The sequence below is a fragment of the Micropterus dolomieu genome, linkage group LG06, assembly GCF_021292245.1.
Source record: "Micropterus dolomieu isolate WLL.071019.BEF.003 ecotype Adirondacks linkage group LG06, ASM2129224v1, whole genome shotgun sequence".
Taxonomy (NCBI): domain Eukaryota; kingdom Metazoa; phylum Chordata; class Actinopteri; order Centrarchiformes; family Centrarchidae; genus Micropterus; species Micropterus dolomieu.
In genome coordinates this window covers 1,387,459-1,409,129 of record NC_060155.1, presented here as the reverse complement: position 1 = coordinate 1,409,129, position 21,671 = coordinate 1,387,459, and the positions used below count along the sequence as shown (strand labels likewise).

The 21,671-nt window shown below is 39.6% G+C and overlaps 1 protein-coding gene across 1 annotated transcript in view; it reads right to left on the bottom strand.

Moving 5' to 3' along the window:
* The window catches only part of LOC123972405 (cadherin-9-like), a 45,604-nt gene extending 41,157 nt beyond the window's left edge, over positions 1-4,447 (bottom strand). Inside the window, exon 1 of the mRNA XM_046051902.1 lies at positions 4,101-4,447. Coding sequence (XP_045907858.1) covers positions 4,101-4,319 — 219 coding nt within the window. The 5' untranslated portion in view covers positions 4,320-4,447. The remainder of the gene's footprint in view (positions 1-4,100) is intronic.
* Between the last annotated feature and the right edge of the window lie 17,224 nt (positions 4,448-21,671).

The following is a 21,671-nucleotide window of genomic DNA, read 5'->3' as shown; positions in this document are numbered from 1 at the left end:
GTGCTTGGACACAGAGCTCTGTGAACAGCCAGCCTCTTTAGCAATGACCTTTTGTGTCTTGCCCTCCTTGTGCAAGGTGTCAATGGTCATCTTTTGGACAGCTGTCAAGTCAGCAGTCTTCCCCATGATTGTGTAGCCTACAGAACTAGACTGAGAGACCATTTAAAGGCCTTTGCAGGTGTTTTGAGTTAATTAGCTGATTAGAGTGTGGCACCAGGTGTGTTCAACATTGAACCTTTTCACAATATTCTAATTTTCTGAGATACTGATTTTGGGGTTTTCATTAGTTGTCAGTTATAATCATCAAAATTAAAAGGAATGAACACTTGAAATATATCAGTCTGTGTGGAATGAATGTATACATTATACAAGTTTCACTTTTTGAATGGAATTACTGAAATAAATAAACTTTTTGATGATATTCTAATTATATGACCAGCACCTGTATAAACAACTGACCTATGATTCCCATCCCACCTACTCACAGTCACTTTTACAGTCCTTGCCAAAGGATGATGTCAAGCAGAGTGCATCTGAAGGCAATGCTGTGCAGCAGTACAACTGAATATTGAAAACTGGATCAGTACTAGATCAATATTGTGTATTAGATGATTCTTAAATCTCTGCACTCCATGGTATCAGGAGTAAACACGTGGTATTAATGTTTGCCTAACCATATTGTTGCCACTGCTAAACACATCCTCTCTCTACTAATCTGTCTCTAAACCATATTGTTGTCTCTAAAGCATGTGACGCACCCAAGACCCCCTGCAGCGAAGCCATCACCCCAGCAGGGAGGAAAAGTCTGCTGACTCTGTCTTCCTTCTCTCTGTGTTTACATCAATCATGCCAAACTCTTGTTTGTTTCAAAGCTTGCTTTATTTTGTGCTGTCAGACGGCAGGCTTCATACAGAGCAGCACAATATACCTCCCAGCATCTGGCTACTGATCAAACAGCTCCAACTATCATCAAGCTGTGCTTTCGTAACTATTAGGCCTACGAGTGAGAAACTCTTGTTAAGCAGAGCAGCCAGTTAGATTGAAAATCCTTACATAACCTTAATATCTCTGCACAAGGTCAATAAACTCATCATCGTATTATGCTTTCAATACATCAGCAGACAGCATGTTTCGTGTACCAACACGTCCTCACTCCCATCTCATGAAATACTGCCACCTGGTCAGTGGCCTTAAGTGGCCATATCAAAATATGCGCTGCGTGTCATTTCTAGACAAGTCAAGTTAGCAACAATAAATAACCTAACTTTCTTAGGTTTAGGTACAAAAAACAACAAACAATTCCTTAGTCTTGGACACAAAAAACGCTTCCTTCGGCTGACGCACAAAAAACACTTGCTTATGCTTAGACACAAAAACACTTCCTTAGGCTTAGACACAAAACACTTCCTTAGGTTTAGGTACAAAAAACACTTCCTTTGGCTTAGACACAAAAGCACTTCCTTAGACTTAGACGCAAAACCACTTCCTCAGGCTTAGACGCAAAAAACACTTCCTTAGGCTTAGACACAAAAGCACCTCCTTAGGCTTAGACGCAAAACCACTTCCTTAGGCTTAGACACAAAAAACAGAGCTTACTAGCTCTGTGATTGGTCAGCGTCAACAACAGCGTCTTTGTGATTGATAGCATCAACTCGACGTGTAGTTACATTTTTGAGATGCACGTCAGGCTACGCAGTAGGTGACGTCGTAGGGAAGGGGCCGTCGATTTTACTTTAGGCACAAAAAAACCCTCAACCCCTAAACTAGGGCCTTTGTACCACTCTGAGCCCTAAAAACTGGAGTATCACAATGCAATGAAGTGTAGCAAACTGAAAAACAACAGTGTTATATGACATGTTGAATGCTGTCTTTGGCCACCTTGTCTTGCAGTGCCCTGTTTCCATGTTGGCGTACAGACTTCTTACGTTCACGTAAACCTGGCGCCTAAACGGCACACCTCACTCGCCCAACAAACACTATAAAAATTACATTTGTGCCTTTTTAAGGGCAAAACATTCTTAATTAATAATTCAGTGCAAACACAAGCAAGAAGGTATTACCAAAAATGTACAAGGTCCCTGAAGGTTCAGACGTGTTGTTCAGTTCCTGAAGAGAAAAAAGCCAGCCTATTTGTGTGAACACTAAAGATGTCACCAGGGCTTCAACTGACATGAGGATGCGTTTCTGGCTTTCAGAGGGTGTATGAACGCAGCAGTAGCACAAATAGCAATGGAACATACTGAGGCAGAAACAATATGAAAAGTGGATATTATGAAAAAGGTCGGAAAGTATTGAAATATGTAACAATTCAGGTTTTGATATGCATATGCAGCATATAACATACTGTTTACAGCAATGTCAAGATTAAGAGAGAGCTTAAGTAAGAGATATTAACAGGATGGTGCTGACAATAACACTTTCCACCACAGGAGCCATTACATACCGATCACCTCTTTGTGAGTGAGGTGAGAAAACTCTACATATTCACTCCACATTCCACATTCTGTCTTTGTGCCTATCCTGCCATTTCCTTTTGGTCAGCCTCTCTGCATCTCTGTCCTGAATGTGTACTGCGCAGAGCAGTCGCTGGGCCACAAATAATCAACACAGGTCTTTACAGTCTGAAAGAGCAAAAAGATCACACTGTAACACTGGACATGTGAGACATTCCATTACTGTGACAGTCTGAGGAAACAGAGCTGCTGCAGCGGAGCTTTCACTGCTCCACAGCAACTACGGAACTCTTATGCATCAAGTTGCATATAATACATGTCCTACAGTGTTGTTGTTGTTGTATGTGTTCAGTCCACTCTGTGCTGCTGTATGCTAAAGTTAACTTTTATGTGATTAGAACATATTGTAAATTACTTTGGTAAGTTATTGTTTTTAGAAGATTAGTTGCAGGCCTTGCAGAGCTTTTTTTGAATACACTGGGAGCTGAATCTTGAAATTCAACTCATTTGTTTTACACATTTAAAGCTGTATTTATCATTTACGGTCGGTGCTTGCATAGAACCTTTCTAGTCTTCTGACCACTCAAAGCTCTTTTACACTATGTCACATTTAGCCATTCACACACTGGTGGCAGAGGCTGAGGTGCCAACTGCTCATTAGAGACAGAAATTAACATTCATACACATTCAAACACAGACGGCACAGCCATCAGGAGCAATCTGGGGTTCAGTATCTTGCCCAAGGTCACTTCAACAGGCAGACTGGATCTTCCGATTTGCCGGCTACCTCTACCTCCTGGGCCATAGCCACAGTGTAATCTTACACATGTTTGACCTATGTGGTAGTACAGCTAACGTGTTAACAAACAGCCTATTTATACATCCAGCACAGACGGAGCAACAATAGTATTCAATTGTAGTGGTATTTCTGGTCACCCAATGAATGTTTCACTCTGTAAAATAGTCCACTATGTTCATCAACTAATGTCAACTTTGTGTTCTGCTGTTTGGTGTGGGCAGCTCATGAACCACGGGTATGTCGGGACTTCCTTGCTGAGAACAGCTGCCTGCTGCTGTTGAAAACAGGGTGTATGACAGCGGTGAGAATCAACTGAACAGTAAAGTTGTGGGTAATGAAACAGCAGGAGCAGAAGGAAACTCTTCAAAACAAGCCTATGGACTGTTTGCTGAACAGCAGCCACTGCGGTGATAAATACAGCATAATGCTAATGCCAATGCTCCAGCATATATAAAATTTTAAATGATCCCGCAATTTCGAACAAACTTGTATAGCAATGATCATCAGTGGTAATTCATTATGCTTGCAGGCACAGAAGTCATGAGCAAAATGTGTGTGAGTGATTAACTTTAGCATAAATTCATATTAATAAAGCCTGCAATTTAGGAAAGAAGAATAAACATGACTGATGGGTGACAAGGGACGGTTGTTGAAAATTAGCATCTGCTATTAACACTGTGATACTTGCATCAGATGTTCTTAGTTTGTCTATGTACACTGTATCTGTCTCTATCTAATAAACCATAAATAAATAAGTTTCTCTCCACCTAATCAATGTTATTTGTTATAATGGACCGTGTCAGCATTCATTGTAACCAAAAATTGGGAAGCAGTGGCACAGCTCTTACCTTGCCAATGTACTGGCGCTCACTGCCTGTGTACTCCTCCTGCAGGAAAAACTGGTTCCACATCCAGCCTCGTCTCACTCGTTTGAGCAGCTTCTCATCTCTGGTCACTGCTTCCATTCCCTCCCCATCTCCTGCTTCTGTCCTCCGTCCATTCAGAGATAAAGCAACCAGAGACAGGCCAAGAAAGAGCCACACAACGCCCAGTAAGATAGTCCTCATTTTTCTGGAGGAGGAGGTGTAGGTTGTACAGGTTACAAATGTTTTTTCTTCCCAGCTGAATCACCTTGACTTGGGAGATGAGTCCATCAGGCGTAGTCTCTCAGGTTTTTACTGACCGGGAAAAAGAGCTGTGGAAGAAGTAGAGGAACAGAAATGAGCACATGGCTGGGCCAAACAGCGCAACACTGAAGTATGTATGCAAATCAATCAATTGTGCCAACACTTGACATAGAAACATCAATTTGTCATGGTCAGTCATGTTTTTTGTTTTCGTTTACGCTTTGAGTTTGGAAGTCCGAAATTTCCACTGGAAAATTCCGACCTCCGCCTGTGACTGGAACACAGCATTAGGGCAGTTTCAATAGTGTACCAGGGACTGTGGGCTGCTTAACCTTAAACAGATCATCAAATTGTTATGTTTATTGCAATTTCAGACAGACCGGAGCAGCTTCAGTGTCTCTTCTACTCTGCAGGAGTGTTAAGTTACCATCAATGAATCTCAACACGCCTTGCACTGAAATACTGCTTTCAAATGCAAATGCATCAAAAGCAACCCAGGAACACGGGAGTCATGGCCTTCAAATAACATCCTTAAAACCCTTCTGAACGTGAAATACCTGAGTAGGAAGTTTCCAGTTTCAGTGAAAGGAGAACTAGAAATAATAACAGTATTTCTTTTGAGAGGTAAGTATGACATGACTATGTTGCTGTACTTATGGAATTAGTGTTGTTGGAATGTACGTTATATTGAATTTATAAAGACAACATGGAGGAAGGTTTGAGATTGCACCAACACCATTTTAAAGAGTGTCGGTTCTTTTTTGGTCTGACCGTGTCCCCCAATCATCAAAAACACATAAAAAAGCAATCAATAAACTGTCATCTTAATACAATGATTTTTATTGTGCATGTAAAAAATTATACGTGAATATATGGAAGTTCAAACAATGATTACAAAATATGAATAGTAAAATGACAAAATCAGAATAAAGATGAATAGAGATAAACAATTCCCACAAGAGGAATCAGATCAGGAAACAGGGAGGCTCAGTACTGTAATATGATAATAAGTATTTGTAAAACAGGTGAAATTAAAAAGAAAGAGTTCTGTCTCTAATATTGGTCTGTTAAAATAAATAATAAAAAGTAAAAAACCTGCTTCTTGTATCAGAAGGTAAGATCATAATAGAGGACATGGACTATAGACAATGGACTAGCATTTCAGTGCTATTTCCATCAGTCAGCCATCACTCCATGGATCATTTTATATGTCTTATTTTGGTGAGAACACATGATCACAACATGAAATTACATATGTCATGAGCAGCACTATTTGGACAGCTTTGCATTCGCATGTGGTTGTACAGCATATTCGCAAAACACTATGATTTGATCATTTCACTGATATAGTTTCCGCTGATGACATTAGACAATTCTAAGGTAAATTATATAGTATGCTTCACGCAGTTCCCCAATAGCAAGTACTTTGATGAACCATCCTATAAAAGTCAAACACACACACAGTTCTGGAGAGTTCTCTAAATCTCCTAAACGGCCACAACAAGCACCCAACAATTTTTACATGCAGACAACCGAGCTGAATCTCCTCTTTTATTCCCTGATAACGCTGAATATTCCCATTCACCACAGACATAGATTTATTTTTGCCTCGCATACTTAAACGCACTCCCACCGCCCAGTCATTAGTACCACACAGAGGAAGATCTTTAACAAAAGTGATGTAGTCAGACCATCATTAACACAACAAAGGCAGGTTTCCACAGAAAAGACCATGAAGAGGCTGTGGCAGCAGCAGACAGAGCATTACTGGAACCTGAGTGAAGATACTGACGAGGTTAAGAAACGAAAGATAAGTGACATGTAATCTTCACAATCTACAGCTACTGAAGGCTACGGCTTTAAAAGGCCTTTTATCAAGATGTGTGTTTACACAATGAAAGGAGTGAATGATTCACGGATGAATGTGCTTTCACTGCTGTAACGTGTAATGATGAAGGTGATATTAAATACCTCCTTTCTGCACAATTTCTTAAAAGCTTATTCTTTACACTTCTGCTGTCCTTCACATCCATCTCTACTTATAAGCTGAGTTTTAAGCCCACTTTCTTTAACCTGCACTACATGATATTTTCCTTATCAGAATCAATAAAGTAATTCTGATTCTGATTCTGATAAGGAAAATATCAACTAGTGCAACTAGTCTTGTGTATTGACATTGAATCGCATGACTGTGTGTAATGTGACTGGAGTCGTTTACAGTGATGAATTCACAGAGAAATATCAACAACTTCACTTATCACATTTGTCTTTTGGTTGTATGTTTTACCGTAAACTTCCTTTTTTATTCTTTCACACCCCTTCATCTCTATGAGTTACATCATGGAGAAAAAAAGAGGTGGGCATGGCCACAATGACATCACCCATTGGTTTGTGGACTAATGTTTTGGACATATACAGTAGGGGTGTGGAAAATAATTGATTTTTAGATGCATCGCAATGCAAACTTGGACGATTCTGAATCGATTCACAAATGTCAATAACTATTGACAATTGATAACGTAACATTGACAGAACGAAAAAGGCGGAACTCGGAAATGCATAAGTGCAGCTCCAACAGAAACATGTTCTCCCTGTTCAGCAGAGACAGGCAGCTGTTGAATGAATGACTCCTGCTACTAAACTTTCACATGATCAAAAAAATCAATGCGCAACTCACGTTAATGAGTTTCACCCGCACACGGTGCAGCACAGTAACGCTTAGCTACCGTTCTCTCCTCCATTCTTCAAAGGAGAGCTAACGTTACTTGACAGGCAGCAGTAGATGACGGTGAAAGAGAGCGGAGCGGAGGAAAATATGAGCGCTATGTTTCAGTCTGGCAGTAATTGTACAGTGTAATGTGTGCGTTAATTAAAGTCTAGGGTTAGGGTTAGGGTTAGGCATCTCATGGTCGGCTTGGAGGGACTAGTTTGCGTCCTTTTTTTCCATGTGTAAACCTCATTCACTTACTGGTAAGGTTAGCTAGTTAGTCTGTGTGTTTGAGATCAGTAATTCACTTGAAATATATTTAATTAGTTAAACGGTTTAATTAAGGTTCGGTTTAAATCGTGACTAGTCAACCAGTCGAATTAATAATTAACAGATTAGTCGACTACGAAAATAATCATAAGTTGCTGCCCTAATAGACCCACACACACACACACCCTCACATACAGACATTTAGGTTGTCCCTGGTTGTCACAGGTAGAATTATTCTTTATGCTTTTCATTAAGTTACTTATTTAATTAAGTTTATTATTATTATTCCAGCACTCATGGCTGTGCCGTGTTGTTTATTTATTTTGCTTGACTGTTTCTCCTTTTTATTTCTCCATCAGTTGTTTCTTATATCAGCTGTTTTTTGTTTTTGTTTGTTTTTTCTCTGCCCCAAGCCCCCCTCCACGTTCTCTTGCAGGTTTTGTTACTTTCTGCAATTGCTGTTTTCTCTCTGCTATTCCCTGTTGTCCCCACCCCCCATCCCCGTTCTCACGCAGGTGTTGTCTTTTCTCTGTGGTGTCTGTGCAGTGTTTGTGCCCCACATCCCAATTTCTGCCTCCCTGTCTGGCCCGGTGACAAATCAATACATATTTAAATAAATAATAAAATAGACAAATACTTTCTTGTTAAAGTAAAATCTGTGTGGCACAACATGGTATCCAGCTCTATACCAGGCTGCTGGGCAGGACAGGTTTAAAAAAGAAAAAAGAAATAAACAATACTGTTAGGTTTAGGTGTAAGATGAGCATATATATTTAACATTAGCTTTCCTGAGAAGACAATTTCTAGAGATTATTGCTGAGGAGGCCTCAGCAATTAGCAATTCCGATAATTATTGCTGAGGAGGCCTCTGCAATAATTATCGGAATTTTGTCTTGACTGTGGCTTGTAAAAGTGGTTCAGAAAACTGCTTTGATTGGACAAATACTGAATGATTCAATTAAATACATATTTTGTGATCGCAAGATTACAAATTCCTGAGGACTGATTAATGCTTGGTGGTTAAAATAAGTATTGGATCATGTAAATCTATTATCTATCTATTATTATTATCTAAATGTCTAATCATCTAGTCTAACATTTAAATCTTGATTTTCACTGACTTGCTTCTTATTAGGTCAACCTGAAGTTTAAGCCCCATTTATGGAAGATCTCATTCTTTCTCTTTCATCTCATGATAAAGCATTTAAATCTTCAAATGTAGGCTCGTCCTGTTTTTCTTTCCCACCTCTCCTTCATGACTGAGGAGTTTTCAACAGAGGGTGCCCGTACAGATTTACAATCTGTTGGCAGGAAGAGATGGTCATCTCAGTGCTGTTGTGAACTGGTTGCCTGTAGTCTGAAGTTGTGAGGATTATAGCAGCCTTACACCAGTGATTAAGGTACAGTATATACAAATTTTCAACAACACTAGTCCTTCACTACACACGGAGTGGGCAAATCTCATTCCTCTCTCTTCTTCATGCATGATTTCATAGAGACAAATTGTCTTGGCTTTAAATAAATATTTCCCTCAAAAAATAAGACTGACCACTCAGTGGTTGTAGCCTTTTAAAAAAACACTTCCCCAAAACTGCCTTTGTGCACTTAAAAACTGAGCTGGATCAATAAATCCATACACATTCACACTGACGGATCTGGATGGAACACTAACACAGCAATTACGATGCTGAAAGGAAATGTGCTTTTATCTTCCCGCACAGAGCTCCGTCAGTGTCCTGCTGCAACGAGCACAAGCAATGTTCTTTTTTATCTTAACTACTTTCCATGCAAATGTAACCCATTTGGTTCTGTTTACACGGCATGGCAACACTTTGTTCACACCGGATCAATGGCACATTTTTAGGGTTCAGAGATACTTTTTGGACAATAACAAAAAACTATTTGGGGCTGCTCATCAGGGGAAAAAAGACATGATCATGAACCAACTGATTAAAATGACTTAGGAACTAATCAAGTAATTAGGCTCATTGGCTTACAGAGATTGATGTGAAGGATAATACACCTTATCAGTTCACATTATCAGCACTAGGGTGCAGCCCTGTTATGCAACAGTGGATTTCAGCCATCAGCAGTCACAACATGACTGTGGTGAAGGCTTACCAGCTGGTTGAAGCAGAGAAATTCCTGTATCACAACCATATGAACTAACATACACAAGAAAATTATTCTTTTATTGTGTGTTGTAAAGACGTTAAATCTTGACATGACCGGATAGACCAAAAACATGTTGAAGCCCTGAACTGATGACTCATAAAGCTTTCTCACTCGTCTCTTGCCCTTCCTTGTCTCCATCTTGCTCTTGCTAATGTTTTCTCTCCCTCTCTCTCTGCCTGAACTGCATTAGTTCCATTAAATTACTGCTTTATGAAAAGGCTTTAACTGAATCAGGTGAAGAACACACAGGAGACTGATTGATTCTGGCTGGACACCTTCACTTGGTTTTTAACGAGCCTCACCACTCCGTTATTGTGCAGTGAAAGAGGCCAGAACCTTCAAGTTTTCCAGTTCAAAGGGATTTCCCCCATCGCCTAGTTATTCTAGTGTGTATCTGAGTGTGTGTGAAGTCACCAAAATGCTCTTAATGCACTGTTGTGCTGGCCTAAATCCAAGCCTTCAAGAAGCCAACCAAATTTACAGCAGATTAAATCTCACATCTGCTGATAATTCATTTTCAATTGAGTGCTATTTGTTAACCAGCCTAACTCAGTGAGGTAAAAAAATAGCCCCCATGAGATTTTTTTCTGTCCAGTATCTCCACTATGGGGTGTATGGGGTGTAAATTTTCAGTAACCATACAACAGACAATAAACAGTCCATTTTTCACAGCATACAAAATGTTTTAGAATTCTGAATGTATGTATGTCTCCCCAGAGGTATCAAACAATTTCAGAATGGTATGAAAATCAACTTAAAAGGACTTTTCAGTAGTAAGGAGCCTGTCCTCCACAGACAAACAACCATATAGGAAGTTTTAGCCACACAAAATTATGACTCATGTTTTACATTTGTTGTGGTAGTGCCATCTAAGTGTGTGTACAGCGCAAACACATGACAAAGATGGCCATGTAATATAAATATCCGTAAAGTTGTACTCTGGTGGTGGAGGGTTAGCCACCTTTCACCTGGGAGACCAACATTCCGTTTCATGTGAAACAAGATTAGTTTGTTTTTTTAATAAAGTTAAAGTATAGCTTTAGCTATGTTAGCTTCGTAGCGTTAGCTAGCTAGCTAACTTGTTAGTCTTAAAGGCGTTGACAGCCCCTCGTTGCCCCTAACCCCTTGTTGGTAGTAAGAGTTAGAAATCCATCACATTGTAATTGCTTTTTCTTTTTACAGTATTATTATACAGTTTTATGTAGAATGAATAAGCCTGATCTCAACCTTTCAAAAAGCACAAATGCTTAGGCTACAAATTCAAATTCAAATTAGCTTTATTGGCATGAATGTATAGCAACAATATTGCCAATGGCTACATAAACAGTGAAAGTATTAAATTCTAACAATAGGTTAATGCACCAAAGTGTCAGGAGCAAAAATCTGCCTTTAAACTTGAAAGAAATAATGATTTAACATTTATCATGATAATTATCTATATATTTCGAATGGTATGAATTACATAATATAGGAATAACATTTTTATCATATCGCGCAGCCCTAATTATGCGTGTAATTCCTCTTTTATCCAGAGATGCTTTTAATCATGTTGACAGGTATTGCTGTACAAATATCAATGGACCTCTTGACAGTCGGTCTTGAGCACCATCTGTCCAGGTGCCCATTGCAAGTCGCTTTTTAGATAACTAGATAGTGAAGTGATTCGTTTTATTTAGACTAAGAACCCCCCCCCCCCCCCCCGTAGAATCAGAAAGGACTTTTTACAACAACCAAAACAAATACGAGGCATGGGACTGCCAAATTTTCATTATTATTCCTGGGCCTGTCATGCATAAGCTTTCTCTTACTGTGGTCAGGTCTTTGAATCAAATTATCAACCTGCCTGGTTGCAAATTGAGCAGGGTCATGTCATCCTACCTCTCCCAGTGCACTGTTATTCTCTTCCTACGCATTAGGAATTTGCTGACACTAATCCTGTTTTAAAACAGTCCCTATCTGGACTGAAATAAGACATTTTGGATGGCATGTGAATTCTCTTCTGCCCCTCTGTTGGCAAACCAGCATTTCCATCCCTCTCTATTAGAAAGCTCCTATCAATTATGGACTTAATGACATTATTACAATGAAAGATTTCATCTTTTGAATTACTGCGCAATAAATGAAATCTTTAAATTTCTACAAATTTGTAACCATAATCAATTCAATTCAATTTTATTTATATAGCACCTAACATCCTGCTTCTGACCAGACAGATAGGCAATGCGCTGGTGGGGACAGAATGGTTTATAATATTCAGGTATAGGAATTTAACATGCATGCCGTGCTGCCGCCAACTGCACGTCGTGGTTCCTCGTGGGTCTATTCACTACAGCACTACACCAGTGAAGCTGGGGCTCCGTCTCTTCAGCAGGTGTTCCTCTTCTGCCACATACACGCTACTCCTACACATGTGCACTGACGACCCAGGGTTAGGGTTACAATTTTGGATTTATTTATGCACTTTAAAAACATTTATTTAAAGTTTTATTCCTTTTACATGTTTATGTACAGCATTAAACGTTGAAATGTATATTGTAATAGGCTGTATATTAACTTATTGGGAGAAAACTGGTTGTTCTATGTAAAATCAGACATTGAGCACCCCCATATCGCCAAAATGGCATGATCCTTGTTCCACCGTGAAGCTTCGACTGTGAGATTGACAGTCGAATCAGGCTCCACCCATCGAAGCATTTCCTAGCGTTTCCCCTATGCATTCAGGAGCGGTCTATCAATTTGTCTATTAATATACACACACACACACGTTACTGTTATATTTATTTATTTTATTTTTAATATATTTTTATTTTTTTAACATACACACATCTCCTCATTCTTCAAAGGACGTGACAGGTGATTCAAGGATATAAGAGCAACGTAACTCTGAATCGGGAGGTGCGTAGCGAGTGTTTGATTGTCCAAGTGGCAGAAAATGACGGTGAACATGAGCGGAAGAAAATATTCTAGCAGTAAATGTACGGTGTCGGTTATGGTGTTTCAGCTTCTCAAGACCAAAAAAAGTCTGTCTGTTGTTTCCCCAACTGCTGGAAAAGTGAAGCCACTTTGCGCTAAGTTAGCTAACATCTACCCTCCCCCCTTAACATTAGCTCAATTTACAGAGAGTAACTGGTAGCTGTATTTTATTACTACCTACTTGTCCAATGTTGCGAACATCAGGTACAAACTAAACTGGTGTAGCCTACAGCTCTGTCCTGTACAGACTGGTTCATCCTAAATTATTTTTCAGGTTTCAGGTGAGTCTGAAAAATTGGTTGTTAGCAAAAGAAAGGACGTTGGTGACTGGAGGAGCTGAGGTTAGTAAATACAATTAGTGATGCAAACTAGTCCTTTTAAGCTAATGAGGATAAGTTTCTTTTTGGATTTTAATATGCAAATAAAATGCACCTCAGAAGGGAAGTGGGACTTATGGGAAAACACTGACATTTTAACTATTCTAATGTGCATTGCATGTTCATGGACACAAGAGCAATACTGCTGAGACATTTTGTGTTGGGGTTTTCTATTTAGACTACTACTAGAATACTACGCACTACACGCACAAAATAAAAATTCGCTTCACCTCCACTGCTACAACTCTATCCTAGGGGAAATACTGATCGAATCTTCGACTATTCAGGGTCAGCCCTAATGCAGAGTATTAATTTTTATTACACTGTGAGGTAAAAAGTAGAAATACGAAATTAATTTACAAAATAATCTACCAGGGTTTTGCACGAGTACGACAAATGACGCTGTGTTGTCTTGTGACAAACATCAGCCACATTGACGTATTTCGCAATGACCCTGCATTGTTTTGCCGGAGCTCTCTGCCTTGGCACCCCGCTGCTTCACCTGACTTGTCTCATTCAAAAGGAATCAGAGCTGTGTCTTTTTACGCAGCACAGATATAAACTACTAAGTCAATTATGTTTTGTTATGTTAGAACAAACAGCTGCAAGAAAGCTCCACATGTCGCACACAAGGCTCTGTAGGCTGCAGCCAACACAGAACAGCTAGGACTCCGAGGCAACTAACTATAACTAGTTTTGCCCCAAATAGTAGTTATTTGCAGTCCTGCCCAATTCAGAACGGCAGCACAGGCCGGTTGGATATTTCCTCTCCAGTCTCCCCTTTTTTGTCTTTACAAACACTGATAAATGTTCATGACCTTCAGGTGACAATCACAGCGCCTCTCCTCCTCTGTTGCCTTCATCTCCTACTTCTCCTGATGCATGGCTGTGTGTGTGTGTGTGTGTGTGTGTGTGTATGTGTATGTATGTGTTGCCACCTTGCAGACAGCCACTGAGACCTCTGACAACTCCCAGAGGACCAATTAAAGGTGAAAAAGGAAAATGTCAACCACCTAGCAGCTTGTGTGTGTGCCGCGCGTGTGTGTGTCTGTGTGTGTGCGCGCGCCTGCATGTGCTTGTGTGTGTGAGAGACAAGCACAAACCCAGCCACCCCTTTCCATCAAAATAGACCAGCCATCTGAAGGCAGCCAACAGTATCCACACCGCCTGTCCAGTTTTAACTCACACACTCACACTGTCTCTTCCTCACACACACACAGAGCCGTCAGATAGTCCAGTCCCTGGTCCTTGGGAGTGTGAAGTCTCATTATGAATAAACCATAAACGAGCTAAAGCTGCACCTTGACTTCATACACTTGACTACAAGTTTTAAAGCGTGAACTTTTTCAGCAACTTTTTTTGTGATCCGCATGACATGGCCATGAATCATTCTCTTTACTGTGGACCAGACATTACTCAGACAGTCAAGCAGTCAATACATGTAGGCTATGTCTTCCTAATCCACTTACCAGTCGGCCCGTCTGTCAGTCAGTCAGTCATCTTGTCACATATTCAGTCTGACGGAAAATGCAGAGTCAGTAACCCAGTTTTTGGCTCTGTATATGTAAACATCATAACTGGGTTATGATTATGAGAAACCCAGATAACCTTCATTTCAAATAAGTCACATTGGCATGGAAAAATCTTTCTGATACACTCTCTTCTCATTAACTCTAGTCTTAACAAGAAAACAAGCTTTACTTTAACATGCATATAGCTAAGCAGGTGATGTTAATTTACCACATATAGCCATTAATGCTGATGTAAAACATGTTTTGTGTTAATAGGAAGCAGACAATCTTGTAGTTAGCAGACAATCTGTGTAAAGCTTGCTACCATGGTTCCATTATATAAACACAAAATCAATCAGTAATGGCGCAGTCACTGTTTAGGTAATCACTTCCAGTAAAAAACAAGACATTTAACTTTGGTCAAGACACAAAGTCAAATGTCATCAGCTGGTGACATTAATCCTTGCACATGTAAATGCTCCATACTTGTATAGCGCCTTTCTAGTCTTTTCGACCACTCAAAGCGCTTTTACACTACAAGTGCTCAAACGGAAACTAGCATTCGCACTCATTCATACACTGGCGGAACAGCCAAGGACACTTCGACACGCAACCAGGGGGAGCCAGGGATTGAACCACCAACCTTCCGATTAATGGCCAACCCGCTCTACCTCCTGAGCCACAGCCGCCCCACATGAACCATTGACCTCCAATATAGCTGCCAAAGGGCACATTACATCACATCAAAGCCCTATTAAAAGTAAGCCAGTACTGCCAAAAGGACTTTCATATAAATACTTGGGTGCTGTAACTGATTAATTTACAGTAGAAAACAACCCATTTCTGCCCATGTACAAACGGTAGTCGGCTTTCATCTTGAGAAGCTGCAGAGCTACAGCCTCTACTCATAAGCCACTGAGGCTTTGTTAAACATTTTCTCTCTGATCTGCTCACCTGCTATTTACCAGCCGTGTGCAGAGTTGTGCATGCTGACTCACCTATAATGGTTGCATGCACATCGTGGTTCCTCGCGGGTCTGTTCCAAATACTGTATAAATGATAAAATATTCTTTGTGCGGTTCATCAATGGTGATAAATAATTACAACATCCCGCAAAGTTCACAAACAACACCAGCACTGATGGTGCTCTGTCTCTCTCCCTCCTCTACCACACACACACACGCTACACCACACATGCACAGGGTTAGGGTTAAGATTTTTGATAGATTCACGCACTAAAAGCTTCTTTCTATTCATATGTTTATTTACAGCTTAATATGTTATATGTTATATGTAACAGACTGCATAATAACTTATTGGGAGAAACCCGGTAGTTCTACGTAAAATCAGAAGATTCGTCTGTGAGCGATATCATATAATCGAATCTTTGACTATTTAAGGTCACCCCTATGAATTAGCACTTATATTTTATATTAAGATATTTATTTTGTTAAGGAAAAACCATTGAAAAAATATTGCTTCTTAATTTTACTCATGCATAGTTGCTGAACAGCGATTTTCTTGTAATTGCTTTGAATGTTTTAGATTTGTGAAGTGATCCACTGTTTGGCATCAAGTGTTTGTTCTGATTAACCAATTGGTTTCTTCAACTTTCACTCAGGAGCAAAAATCAGCCTTTAAACTTAAAAGAAATAATAATTTGACATTTACTATGGTAATTATCGATATTGACTGATCTAAAATGTTTTACCGCATTAACATTTTTGGTGATATCGTCTACCCCTTGGGTGAAGTCAGCCTTACAATCCTCAGCAAGACAGTCTTTTAGGCATTCATGCAAAAACTGATTTTTGAAGAAAACTGCTTCTGTAAATGCTGATCCTGATAAATATGGATAAATGAGGTACATACTGGGCCTCGCCACAATGTCACTGTTTTCTTAGCACTACACCAGCTATGTCAGCTATTCAGCATTCACTGTGTCCAGCTCGTCATCCAACCACACAGACTTTACAGCCCTTACAGAGAGGACATCAATAATATCAACACATCAATATACAGACATATTACACACATGGCTACACACACAGGAGCAGTGATCTTTGTGTATGAATGGGCAGCTAGCGTGCAGACAGTAGTGTATGCAGTGTGTGGTCGGCAGGCCATCACACAGCATTCTGACTCTGTTCTCAATACTCCTGCTGTGATCGAGTCTCTTATTATAATCACACAGCTCTCTGACGCTTCAAAAAATAACAAAGAATACAAAATCAGCACATCAGTTCTTTTCTTGAAACATTAACCAGGCTTTTGTATCATTAAAACATCAAAGTACACACAGAGCCAGAGACAATCTTGATAAATGGCATACTGGTTTTATGATATGGCCAGAGATACTACACGTCCTTTTTTTGCTGTCACCAATCCTTCACTGCAATGTTTATTTGAATAAATGGATTTATCCAAATAGAGATACTGCAACTCATTTGAATCCTGTGTCTGTGCTAAAATCAAGGATAGAAATTCTGGCATGTGGAAGGCTAGAAAATGTTAAAATGGCACATTCCTGTTTTCATGGGAAGCTCTTTATGTAGCACCTTGACTTCTAAAGTGCATTATTACTGAATGCTGGTACTAACAAGCACTTCATTTTATGTACATTTTACTTTGGAGTGGACTGCTCCATTCTAAAGCAACATTTACAGTAAAATCATCTTTTGTAAAGCCCTAACAGCCTCTCATGAACTGCCCACGCATCTATATGCCTTAACATCTTCCAAACAAAACCTTTTAAAAACAAACTAATTTAAAAACAGACATGCATCGCGCTATATCCATTATACTGCAATTATTTTGTGTGACAGGTACGTAACCAAAATTGTGTGAACAACATAATTAATTTTAATGTTTTGGTTGTGTTACTGTTGGACAAATGGTAATCATGGTACTTAAAAGCCTTTACAGACTAACACTCTCATGGTTGGCTAATATTTTTTTCTAATTGAATATATTTCAACATTGACCGGTTGTTCAGGCTGTCTGATTAAATAATGATTACTTTTAAAAAGAATGGCTGTGAGTAGGAGAGGTAGACTGGTCCGATGCATCGTGGAGATTTTTTCTGAATCAGTACAACATCTGGGTATTTTTGGTATTGCTACTGTAGTAGGCGGCTTCCAAAACAGCCTGTGTTTGTGTGTTGGCGTGGGCGTGGGCTCCTGGATCTCTGATCACCTGCACACCTGCCTTCTGCACAATGACCTCATCAACTATCTGTAGTGCAGTGGAAAAAAATAAGTGCTAGTACTCTCCTAATTTACATGCTGGCATATTCTGACTTTCTACAGTGAATAAAACATACTAGGAGATATGACTGATGTTCACAACATACCAGTACCATGTAACCAGAGGGACAACCATTTTAAATATTAGAGTATGGAATATTACTATGATTGTAAACAGTTTGCTCCATCTGTCGGTCTGAGTGTATGTAGAACTCTACAGAACAGAATGACGTAAAATATTTATTGAATAGGATAAGTGAGTGAGTCAACTGAGCCTGTGCTTGTACTGGATGATGATCGCGCCTCTTCTAACAAACATAAGCAAAGTAAATTATATATATATATATATTTTTTTTTTTTTATATTTTATATTTTATATTACAGGTGCTTAAGTTTTTCTAGCAAACTTAAGCACCTGTAAATTATAGAAAACAAATGGAGTGTGAAAAATAACTAGTAACTAAGGCTGTCAGACAAATGTAGTGGAGTAAAACTTGACTATAAGAGAAGTGCACGTAACCACTGTGACGTCACCTGTTTCAAAGTCTAGAGTGTGGCATTTTGGCCATCGCCATCTTGTTATTTTGAAACCAGAAGTGATCATATTTGGATGAGAGTGTGGAGCGAGCTAGAGCTGGCAGCAAGGTTTAGAACAACCGTGGTAGCGACACACACCATGTAGCCCGCCCTAAAGCATACCCTGCTTTACTGGGACCATAATTTACTAAATGAACATCATGCTGTGTTGAAGAAGACTTTAAACTAGTGACTGAAACCATAAACTCATTAGGAAAGTGTTTACTGAGTAGGCTCATTTTGTTATTAAGTCTAAAGCAATCGGACTTCTTTGTGCAACCAGAAGAGTTGCTCCGCTCCTGGCTGAAAGAATCCAGGATTAAGGCACCTCTGCGTTGGCTTCACTTTTCAGACCTGGAGGTTCGCACTTGAGTGAAACATACCATTCCCTGTGAAATGTAGCAGAGGATTACTTTCACAGTCATTCAAACACAACTTAATATTTTGTAGCTTTGATGGCTTTAATAAACATCTTGTCCATTTAGCTCATGATAGATAAAATCACTGTTCATCCAACAAAACCACATCACCATGAAGAGTGGTGGACAGGTTTTGAGGTCACTCTGTTTTAAAATATCAATGATCTTGCTGATGGGGGTTGGACTGGAATCAGTCAACTGGCACTGATACCTTGTTTCAAGGCAGTTAGGATGGCCATTAGGATGTATTTGGATCTGATTTTATGGAGTATAGAAGTACTGTTTGTAGTGTCTCTACTCAAAGTATGACATTATTACCATCATCTTAAAAACCTGCAGATCCACAACTGTGCATGTAACCATAAAACAACCTGCATATTTGGTATTTAGTGTAGTAGTTTAGACAATGCAGAGCGAACAGACATTAAAATCTTTACTGCATGTTAACTAAATGACATCCAGGCTTTCGTGTGAATGGGACATAAAAATCTGATCTAAGGCTCTGAGCTCTTCAGCATGATACTGAGGACATTTACAGACAGGCTTTTAATGGAATCTAACGGTCCACAGGAACTGACAAAGCACACTGTACACCATGGGTCACGTAATCCCTGCACCCTATGCTTGACCACAACACACACACACACACACTCATTGGGTGACCCATTCCCAGCAATTACAACGGCCTAATCCCCGATACAACCTGAGCTGCTTTAATCTCAACAAAGGGAAGATAATAGATTGAAAGAGTTGAAAGTTGAAATGTGTGTGTGTGTGTGTGTGTGTGTGTGTGTGTGTGTGTGTGTGTGTGTGTGTGTGGTTTTGCTATCTGAGATCTAACTTTACACCTTGGCAGAGTTTAAAGGGTGCTCATTTTGTCTCAGTCTGTATTTTTGGGGTTAGCCACGTAAGCACAAAGGGACTCATAAGGATAGATTTCAGTGTGTCTCTGTGTGTTTGTGAGAGCTCTGATGATGTTGCCATGTGCATCAACAACAATTAGTGATGGATAGTGTTGCTGATACCAGATGGTACTTTAGGATTTACAATATTATGTAACCAGAGAGGGATTTTTTGGGGGGGGTCAGCAGCACTGAGGAAGTTGAGAGACCTGACATCACGAGCAGCTTTTTATCACACACCAACAGCCCCAACACACAGCAGGAGACAGTTTGGAAAATCATTAACCTGAAATCATGCAAGGTGTCACACTGTCTTCCTTTGGTGGTTGTGTGTGTGTGTGTGTGTGTGTGTGTGTTGGGGGGCGGGGGGGGGGGCACTTTCTCGGGACAAGGAAGCACATTTGGATTTCACCATAATTAAAATATGTGTGTACAGAGTAAATTGTACATATTTGCAAATTGCACTGTGTTTTTGTGGATATGATTTTACACACATTTGTAGTTAGATAGATAGAAGTCCAATAAAATCTTCCATAAATATCAACACTGTCCCTCATGAATGATATGGATTTATGTGATTTAAATAAAGGGGTTCAGCTAACCCCTGGTTATCATATTTTCTATGTGCAATTTATACAGTCTTTTCCAGCTCTGCTGCTTGTGTTTACATAATGTTTATATAATCCCTATTCTTATTTTTGTCTTACTTTTTACTTGCTGTTGTCCCACAGTAGAAGCAATAGCTGCTGCAACAAGCTCTTGCAGGGAATATTAAAGAAACTTCTTCTACCCAAAATAAATAACATTTCCTTCCAGCTCGCTGCTTAAGCTCCAAAACCTAAAGGGCCCTATTATTATGCTTTCCCTTATTTTCATCATAATGTTACAGTGTCAGATGTTCATACTACATGTGGCCAAAGTTTCAAATAAGGTAAATGTACGTAAAAGTATTCCCTATGATTAAAAAGCTTAGGCTGCTCTGAATGTTCTTTTTTACACTGTTAAAAAAAAAGTGAAAAAACGGAAATATTCTGGCAGCTGGGGCACCAGAAAAATACTGTTACATAACAGTAAATAACCAACTCGTAAAAGAACAGAAATATTCTGGCAGCTGGGGCGCCGGAAAAATACTGTAAAATAACAGAAAAATCACCCACTCGTAAAAATACGGAAATATTCCGGCAGCTGGGGCACCAGAAAAATACCGTAAAATAACAGTAAATAACCCACTCATAATAATGTTCCATAATGACAAGTCTGTAACTTTAATTTTACATAAAATCTTGTACAATTTTTGGGGCTTTTATTGTTTAATTAAGAACATATACACCTGTAAAAACAATTAAATTACCTTTAAATATAGTTGAACACTGCTATAATACAAATAATCAGGCTTAAAATTTATAGTAGAGTGTTGCTGAGTTTTATTATATAATTTCACATAAAAGTCTTGTTGTAATGTAATCAATATATATTGTAAAAAAGAATGATACAACACCCGCTAATACTAGGTTTTCCTTTAATAAAAATGTCACAATACTCAAAACTAGTAATCAGCTGTGTGTGTGTGTTCATTGGAATTTTGGACCATTTTTCTAGAAGAGCATTTGTGAGGTCAGGGACAGATGTTGGATGAGAAGGCTTGGCTCGCAGTCTCCACTCTAATTCATCCCAAAGGTGTTCTGTCGGGTTGGGGTCAGGACTGTGCAGACCGGTCAACTTCTCCACACCAAACTCCAACTTATCCATGTCTTTATGGACCTTGCTTTGTGCACTGGTGCGCAGTCATGTTGGAAGAGGAAGGGGCCATTCCCAAACTGTTTCCACAAAGCTGGGAGCATGAAATTTACCAAAATGTTTTGGTATGCTGAAGCATTAACAGTTTCTTTCACTGGAACTATGGGGCCAAGCCCAACCCCTGAAAAACACCTCCACACCAAACTTTACACACTTGGCGCAATGCAGTCAGGCCAGTACCATTCTCTTGGCAACCGCCAATCCCAGACTTATCCATCAGATTGCCAGACAGAGAAGCGTGATTCGTCACTCCAGAGAACACGTCTCCACTGCACTAGTGTTTAGTGGCGGCGTGCTTTTCACCATGTATCCAACGCTTTGCATTGCACTTGGTGATGAT